This window comes from Oryzias latipes, chromosome 24 (assembly GCF_002234675.1).
Source record: "Oryzias latipes chromosome 24, ASM223467v1".
NCBI lineage: Eukaryota > Metazoa > Chordata > Actinopteri > Beloniformes > Adrianichthyidae > Oryzias > Oryzias latipes.
The window spans coordinates 5,395,028-5,415,155 of NC_019882.2; the positions used below are offsets into that span (position 1 = coordinate 5,395,028).

Here is a 20,128-nt window from a genome sequence, read left to right on the forward strand (position 1 = left end):
TGAAGTTTGGTTTTCAGTAGAAGATGCTGAGGTTTTATACAGATGCTACAACAAATTTGCTCAATGGAGTAGAATAAAAAGTCCCTTTCGAATTGTTGGTTTTGCAAAAACAAAACAAAAGAACTTTTAGTAAATGAGCCATCTTAAAAAAAAAAAAAAAAGCAAAATAAGCCTACTTTTTCTGGATATTAACAAAAATATTCATAACTTGATGGAATCACTGCTTTGGATTCATTTGGGAAATTCTGCACTCCAACTGGTGTATTTGCAGTTTGTGTTCAATTCAGATTTATCCCTGACATACAGAACTCTCACTCAAAAGGGAACTCTTTTTAAAAAGGACAGGCAGCTCTAGCATAAGGATAACTATTCAGAGCATATGACCTTCATTTTTTAGAATGTTTTCATTTGGTCTGATTATCCATCACTGCATTTAAGGACAGCAGCTACACTTAACCACTTTGAAAATGACCACGCATTATCATTAGAGTTAAGAGATGTTCTGAGTAGACATCAGTTATGAAGAGCTTTCTGTAAGACGTCATTTTACATTGCATTCTGGGAAGATATATTTTACTGAAATAATCCTGTACGTTTATTGGCATTTTTGAATGTTCCGCTAATGCAATAAGTACTTCATTGCTCAAGTATTGTACAAGATAAGAAATAACTGGTTCCAAGTGATTCACAATAATTCCAGATTATTTTAAATATTTCTGTAATAACAAATATTATGCATGTATATTAGAAATAGTTTTGCTGCTTACTATTCATTTCTGTCATGCCAGCTTAGTGCTAAATTCTCAGAAGATGTGCTTGTCTTCGGTCTCTAATTGGTTTTTTACTGTTCACACCTGGTTTCAGAGGTTTACAACAGCAGCTCCCACACAGGTACAAATTTGATGCCTTGATTTAATCTGTTTTCTGTCAAATTAACTGGTTAGTTTTACGTATATAGTCTTCAGTTTAGTTCCAGTTTTAACCAACCTGCCGTCCATCTCCTCCAAGTTTTTCAAAAACCTAAACAGTTTCCACATTTTTGTCAGGATTAGTTAGCCCTCTGGCTGTCACTTCCTGTTTTATTTTGAAGGCTGTCTTTTCTGTCTTCATTTCCAGTTCCTGCTGTGTGATCTGCTTCCTCCCTAATGTGCTCCACCTGTGCCTCATTGTCTTCCCTATATAAGCAGTGCTCTTTTCTCAAGCCAGTGCCAGATTGTCTTTCTTTCCCTGTGAGCAATCCAGCCTTAATCTCTCCAGAGTTCATAGAGCAATTTGTTCCTGATTCAGTCCTCTTTTGGATGGCCTCCTGAACTTATATTAAAGACTCTGATTCTGCCACTCCCTGACTCCACCATTGTGTCCGCCTGAGCTGCATCTGATAGTACAATCTGGCCAAAACATGGATACATCGGAGTCAGAACGTCTCCTTGCAGCGCTTGGAACACAAGGTCAGAGAATAACCCAGCAGGACCAACAGCTCGCACAGCTTCGCCATGATTTTGCCACCGCCATGTCATCACTCTCAACGCAGCTCTCTGACGTAACCACGGCGCTCCAGAATCGGACCGTTTCGGAGTGTTCTTCCTCTGTGACTCCCTCTGCTCCCTCTGAGACAGCTACTACGCCCCCTGGACCTTCCGAGCCCCGCCGTGTCAGACTATCCAGTCCAGAGCGCTTTTCCGGGGACTCAGGAGACTGTCGCTCTTTTCTCACGCAGTGTGAGCTTCATTTTGAGTTCCAATCCCACGCTTTTCCTTCAGACAGAGACAAAATCGCCTACATCGTATCCTACCTGTCCGGACGAGCCAAGGCGTGGGCCACATCGGAATGGAGCCGGCGCAGCGCTGTGTGCAACTCGCTGCCTTTATTCCTAGAGACCTTCAGACAGATTTTCCATTCAGCTGTCCCTGGAAGAGAGGCTGCCAAAGCTCTTGTGAACATAAAACAAGGTAGATCAGTAATGGATTATGCCATTGAGTTCAGAACCCTATCTGCTGATAGTGGATGGAACCAGCCGGCGCTAGTGGATGCCTTCTACACCGGATTGTCGGAGCGTTTAAAGGACCATCTCGCTCCTCTCGACCTCCCCCCAGAGCTGGATGCTCTGGTTTCGCTGGCGTCCAGAATAGATCAACGTTTACAAGAGCGTCAACGTGGGAGATTATCTGCCCCTCTCTCCAGACCTCCAAGTTTGCCCTACGCCCCTGAACTTCAACCATCATGCTCAGGGGCTGTTCCACCTCCTGATGCTGTTGAACCCATGCAAGTGGGTTACACCCGCCTAACTCCAGCAGAACGCCAACGGCGTTTCAGCGAGGGTCGCTGCCTCTACTGTGCTCAGCTGGGACACCTGATCGCCAACTGCCCTATCAGGGGAGCTGTTTCCACCAACACCTCCTCCGTCATGGTGAGTGCAACCCAGTCCAGGATCTCTGTACCCAGACAATTAACGCAGGTCACGCTCACCACTGACACCTCCACATCCGCTCAGGGTGCGCTGCTAGATTCCGGAGCAGACACCAACTTGATGAGCTATGAGCTAGCTTCCAAACTACACATAAAGGAAGTTGAGATGTCAGTACCTCTCACAGCCACTGCACTGGACGGCAGATTGCTTTGCTACATCACGCACAAGACCCCTCCCGTGACTCTGTCATTTCCTGACGGACATTCAGAACTGATAACCTTTCACCTGTTTCGCTCAACAGCTCATCCTCTGATATTAGGGTTCCCGTGGCTTCTCAGGCACAACCCTCACATAGACTGGTCCATGGGAACTGTGAAGTCCTGGGGGAAAAGCTGCTTTAATGACTGTTTTCCTGTGTCCCCTAACCTAAATCCTGACGACACTCCAGACCTGGAAGGCGTTCCTCGGTGCTACCATGACTTAAAGGATGTGTTTAATAAATGTTATGCCACCTCTTTACCTCCCCACAGAGACGGTGATTGCGCCATTGACCTCCTCCCAGGGGCACCCATTCCTAAAGGCCGGCTGTTCTCCCTGTCAATCTCTGAGCGTCTTGCCATGGAAGAATACATCAAGACCTCGCTACGGGCGGGGCTGATCCGGCCGTCCTCTTCCCCTGCTGGTGCAGGATTCTTTTTTGTTGAGAAAAAGGACAAGACCCTGAGACCTTGTATAGATTACACTCAACTAAATGACATAACCATCAAAAACAGGTACCCTCTTCCCCTTGTCTCCTCTGCCTTTGACATTCTGCAGGGTGCTAAAATATTCACAAAACTTGACCTGCGGAATGCCTATCACCTGATCAGAATACGGAAGGGGGATGAGTGGAAGACGGCCTTCAACACCCCCATCGGACATTATGAGTACCTGGTCATGCCGTTTGGCCTCACAAATGCCCCCGCCGTATTTCAATCTCTAGTGAATGATGTTCTCCGGGATCTGTTAAATAAAAAGGTTTTTGTGTATCTGGACGATATCTTGGTTTTTTCCCCCAGCCTGGACGAACACGTCTCCACAGTAAGAGAAGTCCTCACACGACTACTTGACAACAACCTCTATGTGAAGGCGGAGAAGTGTGAGTTCCATAAGGACCAGGTCAGTTTCTTGGGTTACATCATTTCTCAGGGGTCTCTGACCATGGACCCATCCAAGGTGGATAGTGTGCTGAAGTGGCCCACCCCTACCACCAGGAAAGATCTCCAACGATTCTTGGGCTTTGCAAACTTCTATAGGAAGTTCATCAAGGGTTTTAGCTCGGTGGCTGCTCCCCTTCATGCGCTAACCTCTTCTAAAACTACTTTCCAGTGGTCTGCATCGGCTGACGCCGCCTTCCAACGTTTAAAGTCATCCTTCACTACAGCTCCCGTCCTCACCTTGCCGGACCCAGCTAAACAGTTCATCGTGGAAGTGGATGCCTCCGATATTGGTGTAGGAGCTGTCCTCTCCCAGAGGTCGGGTGAGGACGGAAAAATTCACCCTTGTGCTTTCCTTTCTCGCAAGCTGTCTTCTGCAGAAAGGAACTATGCTGTGGGGGACCGCGAACTCTTGGCAGTCAAAGTCGCACTGGAAGAATGGAGGCACTGGCTAGAGGGCGCAGTCCATCCCGTTCTTATCTGGACCGATCACAAGAATTTGGAATTCATAAGGACAGCTAAACGTCTGAATCCCCGGCAAGCAAGGTGGGCTTTCTTTTTCTCCAGATTCAACTATATACTTTCATACAGACCTGGATCCAAAAACATAAAACCGGATTCTCTGTCGCGGATGTATTCCTCTGCTGACCTGCCTGTGGATGAGTCCGTCATCTTGGCTCCTGAAAGAGTTCTGGGAGCATTCACATGGAGCATTGAATCCAAAGTAAGGTCTGCCAACAGATCCATCGCCAGTCCTGCAGCATTGCCCCCTAATCGGCTGTTTGTTCCTCCGGAGTTGAGAAGTGAAGTACTACAGTGGGGGCACTCCTCCCTGTTATCGTGTCACCCAGGGGTGAAACGGACCTTGTTTCGTGTAACAGAGAGGTTCTGGTGGCCAGATATGAAAAAAGATGTGTCCGAGTTTGTGTCTGCATGTTCTGTCTGTGCCCAACAGAAATCCTCAAATGCCCCTCCAGCTGGACTCCTTCAACCCCTGCCTATTCCTCAGCGTCCCTGGTCAGAGATCTCTGTGGATTTTGTCACCGGATTACCTGAATCTCAAGGTAACACTGTGGTTCTTACAGTGGTTGACAGATTCTCCAAAATGACCAAATTTTTTGCCCTGCCCAAGCTTCCAACTGCCAAACAGACTGCTGAACTCCTCACCACCCATCTGTTTAAAGACTTTGGATTTCCTCAGAGCATTCTGTCTGACCGGGGCCCACAATTTGTTGCCCAATTCTGGAGGGCGTTTTGTGTCCTGATAGGTGCTGAGCCGAACCTGACCTCAGGTTACCACCCCCAAAGCAATGGCCAGACAGAGCGAGTGAATCAGGATCTGGAAACGGGACTGCGATGCTTGTCTGGGCAGAATCCCTCGTCCTGGTCCAGATCTCTTCCCTGGGTGGAATACGCCCACAACACGTTACCCTCTGCCTCCACTGGCCTGACGCCCTTTCAGGTGGTTTTTGGTTACCAACCTCCTCTGTTTCAGAGCTTGGAAAAGGAAGTTGCGGTTCCTTCAGCGGCAGCTATGGTGCGTCGTTGTAAAGGCATGTGGATCAGAGCGAGGGCAGCCCTGTTGAAATCATCACACTCATACAAAAAGTCTACAGACCGCCGCCGTCGTCCGGCTCCGGTTTACTCGCCTGGGCAGAAGGTGTGGCTTTCATCCCGGGACCTCCCGCTGAAAGTGCAGTGTCGTAAGCTGGCTCCGAGATTTATTGGACCATTTCCAGTATCGAAAATAATTAATCGCTCTGCTGTCAGACTCCGCTTACCCAGGTCTTCTCGGATTCATCCCACCTTCCATGTTAGCCACATCAAACCGGTAAAGGAAAGCCCCCTGGTTCCACCCTCTGCACCACCTCCGCCCCCCAGGATACTTGATGGAGGCCCTGTATATACTGTCCGCCGCCTGCTGGCGGTACGGCGTCGGGGCCGAGGTTGCCAGTACTTGGTGGACTGGGAGGGCTATGGGCCTGAGGAACGGTCCTGGGTTCCCTCCCGCCATATCATGGACCCCCGGCTCATCCGGGATTTCCACGCCTCTCACGGGTCTGGGCCGCACGGGGTCGGCCATGGGAGGGGGGGTACTGTCAGGATTAGTTAGCCCTCTGGCTGTCACTTCCTGTTTTATTTTGAAGGCTGTCTTTTCTGTCTTCATTTCCAGTTCCTGCTGTGTGATCTGCTTCCTCCCTAATGTGCTCCACCTGTGCCTCATTGTCTTCCCTATATAAGCAGTGCTCTTTTCTCAAGCCAGTGCCAGATTGTCTTTCTTTCCCTGTGAGCAATCCAGCCTTAATCTCTCCAGAGTTCATAGAGCAATTTGTTCCTGATTCAGTCCTCTTTTGGATGGCCTCCTGAACTTATATTAAAGACTCTGATTCTGCCACTCCCTGACTCCACCATTGTGTCCGCCTGAGCTGCATCTGATAATTTTTGCTCCTAAAAAAGTCAGATTTACCACTAAATCATGGAAACTATAATCCCAATTCAAGATTTTAGAATTAGTCATTGAAAACAAATCTTGATTTATTAATATGTATGCAATTAGCTCTTTTTAACTGATAGCTTTTAGGTCACTAGAGATAAAAAAAAAAGTATTTTTTTAAGCTCAAATCAGTTGAGATACTCTGACATAAAAGTGCCTTTTTGTCTTGCAGACCTCTCTTGTTCCCCTCTCAATTTTCAGTTCTGACGGCAAAATCCTCAATGTAGCTGTGGGTGCTTTATTATGCATAACATTTGATATGGAGTCACTTCTCAGAAGATTAATGTTAATGGCCAAACACAGCAAACAGTCAGGTGATAATGAGAATTGGGGGAAAAAATAAAAGACTGAGAAAATCTTCATACATTTATATCTATATTTAAACATGACTTCGTGCTTGGTTTTGTTTTTTCCAAATGTGGCGACCTCAATGACAGAATGGAGAGCTGCAGGAAAACGGCAGGAGAATTTCTGCTTGTTTCTTCTTTTTTTTTTTTTTTTTTGAAGGAGGGTTGTGAGAAGCACTTATGAATCATGAGTGCCTTACCTGCAGCAAACAGTGACCACGCTCTCTTAATCTGGGGAGTCAGGAATGAATCTGGATCAGGGAAGAACAGCTGCTAAAAACAAAGAACCAAAAAAAATAAAAGCTTAAAAATTTACAGCAAATATTTTTTAGGGGTCTCTAGACCAGTTTTTGCTTTACAAATAAACAAAGAACTGTCAAGAGGAGTGCACTTTAAATTTCAGAGTCTAGTTTTTCCTTTCTCTTTAAATTGCGAGTTTTGACCATTGCTTACTTATCAAAAGGGCTGTTTAGCCCAAAAGGAAACCAATTGTATTAGCTATCTATATAATTTCAGAACCCACTGTATCCCTTTTGGGGTCACAGGGTCACTGGAACCAACCCAGCTGCTGTTGGGCAAAGGCGGGGTACATCCTTACCACTCACATGCACCTATGGACAATTTAGAGATACCAATTTACTTATGAAGAATATATTTTGGCTGTGGTAGAAAACTGGACTCCCTGGAGAAAACCCACCCATGCACGATAACATGCAAACTCTACACAGAAAGGCAGAGTTTCAAAGCAGGGGCTTCTCGTTGTGAGGCAAAAGCGATAACAACTACTCCACCGTGCAGCCCACCAAATACAGTGTTCTCTCATTTATTGTGGGGGCTAGAGCTAAGTTCACACCAACGTGAAGTGCGTTCAAGCGACCAATTTCGATGAAAAGTCTGTGGAAACGCGCGTGAATGCCCATTCCTAGCTTCCACTTTCTAAATCTCACATTTACGTGTAGCTATGCACATTTTTAGGACCATTGTCGGGCTCTATGTACACAAGGAGGAGCAATTAAACGTGCGTTGAAAGTTAAATCAGGTCGAATTGGATTTGGTAGTAGCAAATGGATAGTGTCCCTTTTAATTCATAGAAGTGCCAACCGTTTGAAAATTAATGATGGAAAAGAAATTTGTAACTGCGGTTTGTGTCCGGCCGGAATGACATGACAGTAAATCTTTCATATATCAAAAATGGAGCTCTGCAAGATACTGAAATTTCGCACCAAGCCTCTTCTTACTGTAGGTGGCCGACATAAACTAGTATCTGGAAGCAACAGTCCAGTGGGAACGCCACATGCTAAACATGCATTTTACTGCACACTTTGCACACTTTTATCAAACAGACATGAACAATTTCACACTTTTATCTTTTTTAAGCTCTCAAAGTTCAAATCTTTGCAGAAAAGTAAGTCTAGTGTTATAGAATGAAAACAAAGATCATTGATTGAAGATTTATGCAATCTGAACGCATTCTACAGGAGACATGGTACAGAGGTTTTTGCAGTGTTGTTGGTGTTAGTTTGTACAAATGTGGCAAATATTCCTTAAAATAACAATAAGTGCATTTTTTTATTTGATGTCAACTAAATGGAAAAGAAGAGAATAAGTAATTATTTTTATTCATAGTTTTATTAAAACGTCTGCTTTGACATGTAAAGACTGTACATAATAATAATAATAATAATAATAATAATAATAATAAGCTTTTCCATGTTTTAATATATGTTATTTTGTTATTTCTTCCATGAGTCATCATCTGATCTCTCCTTTTTTAGTTTAGAGGAATGTACAGTACAGAAAACAAAAACAGAAAGCATCTTCATCACATTGTCTTGGTTTGTTTTTGACATCTACATATTTCTTCCCTCCTTTGCAGATCTCAACACCCTTCAGGTGCATTTGCTCCAAAACAACTGGAAAGGACCGATGAATTGAAGCACACACGCTTCAGTAGAAGCAGGAGCCCGCACACCAGCAAACAGTAAAACACTCGCCCAGATGCCGGCAGTGGACGGCATAGTGCTGTGCACTGCTGCTTTCATCAGATCTTTGATTGTAAAGCCTCGCGGTGACCGAGGCAGCAGCTTTCAGCAGAGCTCCTTTCTCAGCAGAACAAAAACCTAGAAGCTACAAACGGATGCTGCCCAGTGCGGAGAGCAGACATAATGACTGATCTTGTCACTAGAGAGTGACAAGAGTCAGGCATCTGAGCGGGGATCCCTGCAGTGCCCCTTCATCATTGCTTCACGCTGACTGGTATGTCTTTTGGCGCTGGAATTCAAAGGAAATGCCACAGGAGCACTGTCAAAAAAGTGACCTTTAAAAAATACAAGTTACTCACTGAAGGGGAACCAACTTTTCATTTTACACAACAAAATGTCACTGGGCTTCACAGTTTCAGGATTGTCTCTTTGTAAAGTCTGAACCTTTAAAACAGCTGAAACAATTAAAACGGCAAAGTTAAAAATCTTGGATTGGACTTTTGAGCCTCAGAGTCAGCTGCAGGTTTACAGCGTTTTCTGACAGGCAGGTGATGCTAAAAATGTCTTCTGTGGTTTCACAGAAGTTCACATAAACCTTTCCAGAACAGAATGTCCTCCTGTCATGCAGCTGACTGGGCTTTTCCTTATCCTCCTACGTGTCACGGTCATGTGTCAATAACGTCCTGCGCAGGCGAGGGTTCATGTGGCAAACTGGTGGCGTTGGGCAGTGGCTGAGTGTGGCTGACAGAGTTCTGCTGCAGCTCTAGGGCCATCGCGTTCTGCGGATGGGGGAACTCCTTCACCTGCTTGCGGTACTCTAAAAAGGTGGACGCCTTGGTCGCGATTGCAACCACGTTCTTGCCGACAAAGATGGTGGATACGCGGCTGTCCTGAAACAACACCATGTTCACTCCACGGATGAGAATGGTGACCACGTTTATGGTGACCAGGCTAAGGACCGGGTACAGCATCATCTTCTGAGGGGACATGTGCTCCCCCTGCATGCTGATTTCACTGAGGGAAACACAGGGCAGGATGAGCAGCAGGATGTAGCAGTAAAAGAACATCAGGCCCTCTGCCCAAATGGGCAGGCCCGTTCGTTGGGGTTCCCACAGGTTGGCTTGGATGTCCAGTAAGTCCAGCAGGTCCAGGGCCACCCAGAACAAACGACTTCTCATGTCTTCCTTCTTCCTAAAAGTTCTTACGTACTCCATACTATCCAGCGCTACTAAAACTAAGTACAACCCCGGTACGCACACCGATAGTAACAATGTCAGAGCTTTTCGTGCCACGGTCTCCAGACTTTTCCTGTCAGCTTTGCAATTCTGGAAGACGAAGTACAGCTTGATCTCCAAGACAAAGATGTACAAAAACCATAGGATCATGGCGTATCCTCTCCGAGCTGTGCGCACCTCCGCTCCCACCCACACTGCCACGTACCGCAGCACGATGAGGAAACAAACGTCCCCCACAAGCACGATGATACACACACCGATCTTCCTCGGACCCTGGTTTTGCTCCACCAGGTAGGCATCCATGAAGGCCATGCTGGTCATGATGACAATGGTGGTCAGGCACACGTGGCGTTTGTCTGGGGGTGGCAACACCATGGCGAGGGAACCTCCAGGCTCTCACTCTTAGGTCACAGCTTGAAACAACACCAAAAACCGAGTAGAAATTATGTATTTCAAAATTTCCAGGTACAAGAAAAAGTTGTTTGAGAGTTTTTAAGGGTGCGACTGTCCATCCAAAATCAAAATAACATCTGTAGTCAGAGGCCTTATCGCTCAGAGAGGAGGACTAACGTGTTGTAGAGGCAAAGCCATGTGCGTGCAGATGCTGGCTGCTGATTTCTTTCAGGCCACGTGAAAAAAGGAGCATCATCTCATCACTTAGCACACTTCCATTGATCGAGCTCTGCCTCTCAGCAGCAGCTACACGAGAGCTCTACACTCGACACACCATGACTGATTGTAATCCACACAGTCAAATGGAGAATGCTCTAAAAGCAAGCTTGCTTTAATGCACTTGTGATGGGGTGGTGGGACAGGGTGTGGGAGTGTGGGAACGTTTATGGAGACGTTTATTTTTGGATGAGTCAGAGTAGAATGTGGAGATGCCGGGACTGCAGTTCAGCATACGCGCGGAATCCCTCTCAGGATGCTCCCATTGACGATGGCGCAGTGTGTGCGTCTCCTCACAGTCCTGCAGCGTGTGTGTCGAGAAACAGAGGAGAGAAGGGAGAGGAGTCTGCAGTGGCCAGGGGCCCCTTGCCGCCATAAATCACAGAGACAGCGGGTCAACGGCCTGTGAGGCCTTGCGTCTGATGGTGGCTTCCTCGGGGGGAGGCTCTTACTCTGGACTGAGGATCCATCCCTTCCACCTCCTCCTGCCACATGCCAGCCTCTCCACAGCCTGAGGAGGGATAAATAAAGAGGAAAAGGGATGGAGGGGGGAGAAAAAAGAAAGAAACCTGTCAGCACTACTGGGCCATATAACACAGTTTCATTGCCAATAGCTCTCCACATATAAGGAGCCAAGTTTTTGCGTCAGCTTGGCTCAAATGTGGCCTGCTCCTCTTTTGATGGGACAGAGCATACGGCACGAGTACGACTACCTCAGGATGTCATTACATCTCCATCGCTGTGGACCATCATGTGATATCTCAATGCGTGGCTCAAAACGCTCCCGCGGCAAACTTAATGTACTCAGCTTAATGCACTGCAGTTTGAATTTGGCTCTTAAAGTAATAGACGATTTATTACAAAAACTTGCAGGACTCAGTTTCAAAGAATCCGAGAGTAGAAGAAGTGCTGCAGCCTATCTCCCCCTAAGCTGAAGAGGAAATGAAACAAAAAGTGTCAATTTCCTGAACAGATTCTGAGTCAGTCGGGAGAAAGTTTTAAAATAAAAGCGAGAAATTAGGATTGCAAAAAAAATAAGACTTAAAGTAAAATATTGTTATTATTCATTAAACAATCCCTATTAATTTTCTTAAAAAAAACCTTTTTTATCCATTTTTTATTAATAATAGGATAATTTTCTGTCTTCTTTTGATCTATTTTAAAGAGTTTTTAGTGGTCTTTTCATTATGATTATGCCATTTTTAGTTGAAATCACTTAAACTTTCGTTTTCTAGGGCATAGTTTCTGCAAAGTGGAAGCAGTTCATCCAAAATTTTCCTCTGAATTGTGGGCGGCACAGTTGGAACGGAGTAAGCCAGTCCTCATTTCCCATCATCCCTTTATTTGCACTCATTTAACATTAGCGGTGCAACAAAATAGCGAGCAGTATTGGAGCTATCCAGCCGTAGTTTTGAGCCAGAGGCCAGTTCGTCTGAAGAAAATGAAGATCTATTTGTGTGCAAGTGGGTGCATCAGAATGGAGTGGAGCAGGGAACTTGTGGCTTGCCATTGTATGTCCCACCTACAAGCTTTTTCCAATGGCATCAACAATTTAAAAAAGAAATAGTCAGAATTGCAAGTTTAAGCTTAATATTCTTTATGCCCTCTATCGTTAGAAAAATTCTACACATTAAGAATACCAAAAGGACACAATTTTAACTGGAGTGGGTCTTTAAGGACACTGAAGGGAATTTAAAAAAATCAAAATTCATAAATGAATAAGTGGACTTTTGCCAGATGGTCAAATGCCCAGCAGGAGCCCACCTTTTGCACAGGCCTTGTAAATAATTAAAACAGCATGTTTAAATATTAGCATAAATAAAAAGGGGAGGGTTGGTGAGAAAAGGTTAAATGTATTCAAGGAGCAGAAGTTTCTTCTCTCCAGTTAAATTTGTGGGAAAGCAGATTCTTTCCTGCGTCTCTCTTCTGCTCCGTTCGCTCCTGCTGTCACTCGATCCTTCAGGCTGAACACGTTTTAATCCCATTTGTGTTTCTGTCAGCTCAGGTACCTTTCAAATCAAGACATGAGCTGCAACATAAAAAGCCCTGGCAGCAGGCCTAAAAACAAACGTCTGGCTAAAGCAAGTCACTTTGTAATTTAGACATCGAAGAAAGTAATTTGGGTAATTCAATAGACGTTTTGATCAGAATTGAATACAACAAGTAATTTTCTCTGTAAAACTCTACAGTCTGTCTGGTCAAAGACTGTTAGAATCTTATTTTAGCTGTTTGGTTCATTTTTGTCTTGCAAGATCCAGTTTTGGACAGAGCTTTAAAATAATATTTTTGGTGTTTTTAAGTTGTTTTTGTAGCATTTTTCTGATGATGGAGGACATATATAAAGAAGATCTGACTTAAAATAGCATGACTGAGTATTTCTTTATTTCAGGATGACATTTTGACATTTTCACCGTGGAAACAAAAAGACTTTTGATGACATAAACACGATTGCTGGTCAAAACTGTTGCTCTGCTTTGTTTTTGAGTTTGTAATCCAAATGAGTTGTCATGGGGTTTAACAAGATTTCTGTTTGTTTTTTATAAACTGCAATAATCCTGAAGTCTTATTCCGGCTGGTTGTTCATGATATTTTGAAAATCATTTGGGATTATGTTTACCAGTTTAACAGAGAAAGGAGGGACAGTGGAGGCCTGGATGGGCTTCAACTGGAGAAATGGTTGTGGTTGAGGTCCTATTTTTTAAGAAGAAGAATATTTTCTGTTTTGACAAGATTTCCTATCTGGCTCAAAGCTACATGATGCTAATATCTTCTGCCTGCTAAACAGGTCCAAATCATTACCCTTCCACCACCATACCCAGCATGATGAAGTCCTTATTTAATGACAATTTTTTTTTTTCTAAGTCTTTGCTACATGTTTCTATGACAGAGTTTTAGGGCCACTAAAAAAAAAAATTACAAGATTTTAAGTTGTACATTTTCGAGAAAAAATCTCGTAAATTTATGAGAAAAAAACTTTACTTTACTAAATTTACAATTTTTAATCTTTACAAGATTAAAGTTGAAGTGAGCATACAGTGCAGCAGGAATTAAACGCCACACAGCAGCAGAGCAGACCGACTAAACTCAATTGAACAGGTGAGTTGAATGTTTATTGATATTGTTCCAAATGTTTGGAAGCTCAGTTGCTTGATTTACGATTTATTAATGATTTATTTATTGATGGTTGGTTTGCAGGATATCTGCAGCCCAATTTGATGAAGCCGTCGGTGTCCCTGCAGCTGTTCACCTGAATCCTTTCTTCCTCCACCAAAGACGAGATCTCTACATTTGTGTGACGCTTCCGTCTAAGGAGGAGGAGCAGCATTTTTTTGGCATTTTCAATGTTCTAATGCTAATATAACAGACTATTTTCATTCCTCTTTATTGTTTTGTGTTAAAACGGGACATTTCATTTGGAGGAGGGGGCGTATGTAACTGTTTACATCCACATTGGTGTTCGGATGACAGGTTCATGACGTAAGGTGACAAATGAACTTCAGGGTTTGTGAATGAAAAGGAGAATAAAGGCTGCAGCGGTCCTCTACACCCAAACGTGTCTCTGAGCTCCTTATTTTCCGTATAAAACTCAGTTTTACCGACACCGAACCCCCGGGAAGACGGCTCCACTGACAATAATCTGATTTTGAGTCGGCAAAAGGTTCAGAATCTCTTTGTTTTTGAAACCTATGAGATTTTAAGTCTTAAAATCTCGTAATTTAATAGTTATGACTTTTTTTCTTGTAAATGGACAACTTAAAAGTCATAATTAAAAAAAAAGTTTGTTATAAACTGGCTCTAAAGTTGTAAACTGGCCCTAAAACTCTGTCATATGTTTGCAGCGCCTTCCGTCCGTGAAACCAGGGTTCAAATCCGGGCTGCTCCCTGTTCCCTTCTCCGCTGCTGTGCCGGTCCCAAGCCCGGTTGGATTGAGAAGGTTGTGTCAGGAAGGGTATCAGGCGTAAAAACATTGCCAAGTTACCCATGCGACTCGTCTTCGAGGGAGGGTTGTTTCACTGAGGCGACCCCTGATGGGAGAAGCCGAAAGTGAAAGGAATAGCCAGGTATATATCACCATTTGTTCTTTTCCTGACAACTCTTTAACAAAACACGCACTTTAACATTTTTCTTAATTTTCTTTGAGTTTGGGAATGTTTGACCTTGGAATGAGCTTTCTGGGACATCCTCTCTGAGAAGAGATTGTCAGCTGCTATGAATGCATTCCACTCATGATAAATCTTTCTGAGGTCAGAGAAAATTTCCAGATTGTTGGGACATAGTTTTGTAAACCTTCTGAAAACAAAATGGATGGCAAACATACCCATCTGCACCACTGATAGACAAGCTTAGAAGAGTTTAAATGAAACATTTTTCATCCCAATTTGCCATTTTTCTTCAATAAGAAACACAGACTACAATTAAAACCTCCCTGGTTAATGGTATATATATATTTTTCCTTTTATTTTAATTCTCTAACTGCAGGTTTTCAAATCCTGACATGTTGTGCGCAACAAAAACAGAAGGAACAAATTTCACAAGCTTGAATTCATCGTCGATGCTGCAAAACAACTGAAGGTCAGAGCTTAATTCTTCTTTTTTTTTTACCACTTTCAGAATAGTTGAGTCGAACAATTGGAACCCTTTTAGTCGCATTGATTGGCTTCATAGTGCTGTTCGCTCAAATCAGTCCAAACATGTAACCCAAATGAGCCACCTCTATAAATTGTTTTATTACTAGAGGGATTCTATTTCTCTTCGTTTAGAACAACCTGAGCTCAAGATGTGAGAGAAATAAGTTTCCAATAAATAAACATGAGGTTGTTTTCAAACCTTTGGACGTGAAAATGGAATTGGTATTGAAAGGTTATCCAGTTTTTAGTACAGCTAGTTTTCCTTTTAAAAAACATAAACAATTTAACATTATTATTTTTTACAGCAGCCCATGATTCACAGGATAAAATACCAGACATCCGAGCATTTCAACATATGTGTTCGATAAAGAAGAAAAATTCTTAATAGCCCTTAAATGAGGAGACTGTCAGTGGAAATCCCAAATGATGGAGTTGTAATCCAACCATGGATTTCAGTATTTAAAACCCATTATGTAGAACAGCGCTGAAGTAGAGATTAAATTCATAAAATGGTGATTAATTGACTGATTAGTAGAATGCTGTGGATCATTAGCATACTGTACGGAGGCCTACTTTCCCACATGCAACACATTACATCACCACCCAAAATGGCATTAATTATCAAAAAAGACGGAGATTGTTTCCCTAATGAATGGATTACAGCTGGAGTGCTAATATGGGCGTGCTAAATTGGATGTTTTGAGCCCCTGTTGTTTTTTTTTTTCCTTCAAACTTGGAAACATGGATCCCGAGATGCCACTGGTGGTGTGAATTTCACAGCAGGAAGCTGATGAATTTTGATGAAAGATTAAACCCCAGATTGGCTTATTATTAACAGGATGTGTCTTTCTGTAACAGTAGCATGTTTTGTTTTGCTGTATGCATGGAGCCTCAGTTAACACCCAATTAAAAAAAATGTGGAAAGAAATGTACACTGCATTCCAAATGGACAACCATCACTGTTGACATTTAAAATTTTCCCTTTGATAAGTGCATAGGGCCTTTGAGTACAGTGCTGCATATGAGCTTACTCTTCTGACAGACTTCAATTACAGAGTATTAATTATGGCACAGTAAAAATAGGCAACACAGAGGGCTATGAACTGGCAGAACAACATTTCTTCACGGAGGGAGGCTATTATTGTGTCTACGGTCCAGGCTATTATCTCTCTAAAAAGCCAGAGCTTCCTTGTCAGGGAGTTATTTTAACAGTTGGCCTCCCGACTGGCTGCAGGCCCCCACATGTATCAAACTGAGGTCAAAGTGTGGCCAGCAAATTGTGTCGCCGCTCCACTTCTATCTTTCTTTTGTGACTTCTTACATAAACAGGGGATGTATGGAGCCCAGTTTGAGTAATTTCCCGAGACAGTCAGCAGCAGATCTGGAGGTACCGTTGGCTGGCGCAGGGAATTTTGGAAGAAGCTCAAAGCAACGTCAAACATTATCGAAATGAAGCTGCTTCCAGGTGCTGCTTTTGAGCATGAACATAAAAAGATTTTCCCTTCAATCACTGGCTCAACTTAATTAACTGAGTTTCCAGTCAACTGATGTTTGTGCATTTTGACACAGACAATCTTTCAAGGCCCAAAAGACCAATTTTTCCAGCACCACAAGTTGTTTGAATTATCCTGATAGAACATACAGCTTGAGGTGGGTTGTAAGCTTGCATTTGTTTACAGCAGGAATTTATTTCATCCTGCTGCTGAGGACTGTATGCTCTGTCACCTGAAGGCTTCAAAGGCAGGGAGATGTTTACGCCTGTAGAAAGCCCTAGTTTAAAGAATTATATGTAATTTTTCACATTCCAGAGTTGTTTTTTCTCCACAAAAAAAAAATCTTCCATCAATAAAAAGCTTACATCAATGTCAGCACTGCAGTGGGACAGTACAGGTCTCCAGAGTGGGCCGTTTTGTCCGATATTTATGTCGGGCTGTCTTCATTAGTGCCAGAATGGATACCGTATGTTGTCTTGGCTGCCAGCCATCTTCATCATCTCAGCAGGTGTTTCGCACTGTCCTTTGTGTTATCGTAGAGTCAGTGCTTGGTGGATTTCGGTGGTGGTGGCAGATTGCTAAGAGTTTCCTCAGAACACAGAGTACCGATCAGCTCAGCTCACCTGAACAAATGCTGCACACTCACACAAACCTGAACACACACACACTCTGCAAATGTGTGTCGGCTTTTGGAAACTTTAGCTCATCATGCTTGAGAGATTTCTGATGGTATTGCAATCCTCAGTCCCCCCCCCTACACTTCCTATATTTAACAGCAGTGTCACATGCTGATGTGTCCGGTTTTGACAAAAGGTCGCTAATGTATCATATCCCCTGATCCCTGAACGCATGTTGAAGTCTTCCTGGCGTTCTTTACTGGGACTGATCGCCGTAACAGTCCAACAGTTATGTGGCGTCTCTCGGGGGATCAGCACATTTTCACAGCATATGAAAACCACCAGACTCAGCTTCCTGCACACCACTTAGCTTTGTCTGCCATACATTTTTCAAAGGGTATATCTGCAGCACGCAACAGATTACTATAGTGATAAGTTGGACATCTAAGCACATCTACAATTAAGGTCAAAATTATTAGCCTCCAAGGTAGAATGGAATATTTTCCTAAATTACTGGGCCATGATTGGGTTATTCATAAAGGTTTTACATATTAAAGCATTCCTCATTGTGAAGACCTCTATTTGGTTCACTCAGGAACATAAAATAAGCGTAATGCTTTATGTTTTAATTTTATGAAAATGATTTAAAGGATTTATTTCCCTTGTGAATCATTTGCTTAAAGCAAAACCTGAGCAATCAATTTACATTTAAATCTGATCTTAAAGGTCTCTGGTGAACCTAACAAGTGTTATTTAAGCCGCTGATTGAGAAGCAAAGTTCTGTATGCTTTACACAGAAGAGGACGTCCATTAATATATGAAACTGGTCAGAGTTTAAAGTTTGAAATACCCAAAGGTTTTAAGAGAAAATGGATAAAATGGCTATTTTCTCTTGTCAGCTTTTCAACCAAATAAGCATTTTTGATGCTTAAAAAATGTTCAGTCTGGAATTATATTGTTCAAAATTGCATTTACCAATTGATTAGTAAGCCATCAACATGGTGGATATTTTTCCCTTTTTGTCCTTAGTTCAGTTCATTACCAGACTTAGTCATGTGTTTGTCCCTTGTCAGTTTTCTTGTTCCTGGCCCGCGACCGTCAGAAGTGGAAAGATTTCGTTGCTGCCCTAAGCGTCTCAAGGCGTAAAAGGCAGTAAGAAGAAGAAGTTTTCTTGGTCCTGGCCTAAACTTTTTTTTGTTGTCAGTTGTTGTTTGGGTATGGTCTTAATTCTCCTGCATTTAGAACCATTTGCAGCCTCCATTCATGAAACTTTTTTCCAAAACTTTAAATTTTTTTGAAATTATGGTCCAACACTGTTCCTCTTAGAAGGTAAGAATTGATGAAAGAAGTTCACCAAGGAAGTGAAGATTTTCTGAAAACTTATTTCAGTTGGGAACTACAAGATAATATCAGAAATAGGTTAGATATAATGACTCGTCAAAGGATGTGTTGGTCTCTCCCCACAGTTTAAAACTGAATATATCATCAAATCAGAGATTATATTGGTTAATATAAAGGTTATTGTCAAAATTTCACAAATCATACCCAAGAGTTTGAAATTTTTATTTTGGACTTTGCCTATCTGGTAAGCTTAGCTATTTTGATGGTTTACCCATCCGATTTGTCCCTTAATTCTGAGTGTCATACATGGAGTTTTGGTATGAACCATCTGTGGACTTGAACTCACGGTCTCCTTTTCTCAGGGTGGAGATTTAAAATCAGGTCAGACAGAAGCCTAGCAATATTTTCCTCAACTTCTTGTGGTGCCATTGAGAAAGTCCCATATCTATACCTGTGATGGTCTAGCTGCTGTGGTTCTGAAGCTCCTTGGTATGAATGTATAATATTTTTAAAATTAAAAAGTCTTCTTTACCTTTTGGCTCCTCCCTTTGGGGATTGCTGCAGTGAATCACTCACCTACTGTAAATTGAATCTTACCCTCTGTATCTCAGCACTCACACCAACCAGCTTCATGTTCTTTAGCTAGATACATGAACCTCCTCTTTGGTCTTCCTCTAGAGACTCCTTTTCTGGGAGCTCCAACCTCAACATCCTTTTATCATCACTGTTCCTCCACTCAACGTGTCCAAACCATTTCAATCTGCTTCCCTGCATTCATCTCTAAAACATCTAACATGAGCTGTTCCTCCAGATCCTATCATTCTCATCACTACCAAAGAGAACCTTAATGTCGTCGTCCCTGTTACCTCCTGCTCTGTCTCCTGTCCCTATCTCAGAGTCTCTATACCAACACATGGAAGCTTTCCCCACAGTCTTCTCCACATTTCCCCTTCATTCTTTCTAACAAACTTTTGTCAAACCTCACACCGTTTATCCACCCTTTCCAACCTGTTCACATACACCTAATCATTCCCACACTCTGAAATATTGTCCCTAAGGACCTACGGTTTTCCACCTTCTTCACGTCTGCTACCTGAAACCTCCCTGTTCAATTTCCAGTCTGTCTCATTTACACACAGATACTCTGTCTTGAGTTGACAAAAGTTGACTATTTTTCTTTTCAGAGCAAACCTCCACCTCTCTAGATGATCCTCCACCTCCTCCATGCTTTCATTACAGATCACAGCATCATCTGCAAATGGCATGATTCACAGATTCCAGTCTAACCTCATTTGTCAATCTGTCCATCACTGCAGCAAGCAAGCACAGGAGCTCAAAGCTGATCCTTGATGCAGTCCCACCTCCATCTTAAACTCCTCTGTCACACCTACAGCACATCTCACTGTCTTACAGCTCATGTCCTGCACAACTCAAATGTGCTTCTCTGTCACTTCAGAAATCCCCACTCAAATCACGGCTCTTCTCTTTTTAGTTTGCCATGGATTTTCTCTAGATCAGGGGTGTCAAACTCATTTTCACCGAGGGCCACATCAGCATATAGTCTGACCTCAAAGGGCCAGATATAACTTATACATGAAACTGAATGTAATGAAAAATAAACGTAACTACTCCTTAATGTTAAAAAAATCATTACTTATTTATTAAAACGTTTTAAAGTGTCAATTACAGTTGCATAGAAAACATGTTTGCTTGTTTGTT

General features: G+C 42.9%; 1 protein-coding gene across 1 annotated transcript in view; it reads right to left on the minus strand.

Moving 5' to 3' along the window:
• Positions 1-8,060: 8,060 nt before the first annotated feature.
• Positions 8,061-20,128, minus strand: part of tmem121 (transmembrane protein 121) — a 52,095-nt gene continuing 40,027 nt past the window's right edge. The window contains exon 2 of the mRNA XM_004083426.4: positions 8,061-10,841. Within this exon, the coding sequence (XP_004083474.1) occupies positions 9,092-10,036 (945 nt within the window). The 5' untranslated portion in view covers positions 10,037-10,841 and the 3' untranslated portion in view covers positions 8,061-9,091. The remainder of the gene's footprint in view (positions 10,842-20,128) is intronic.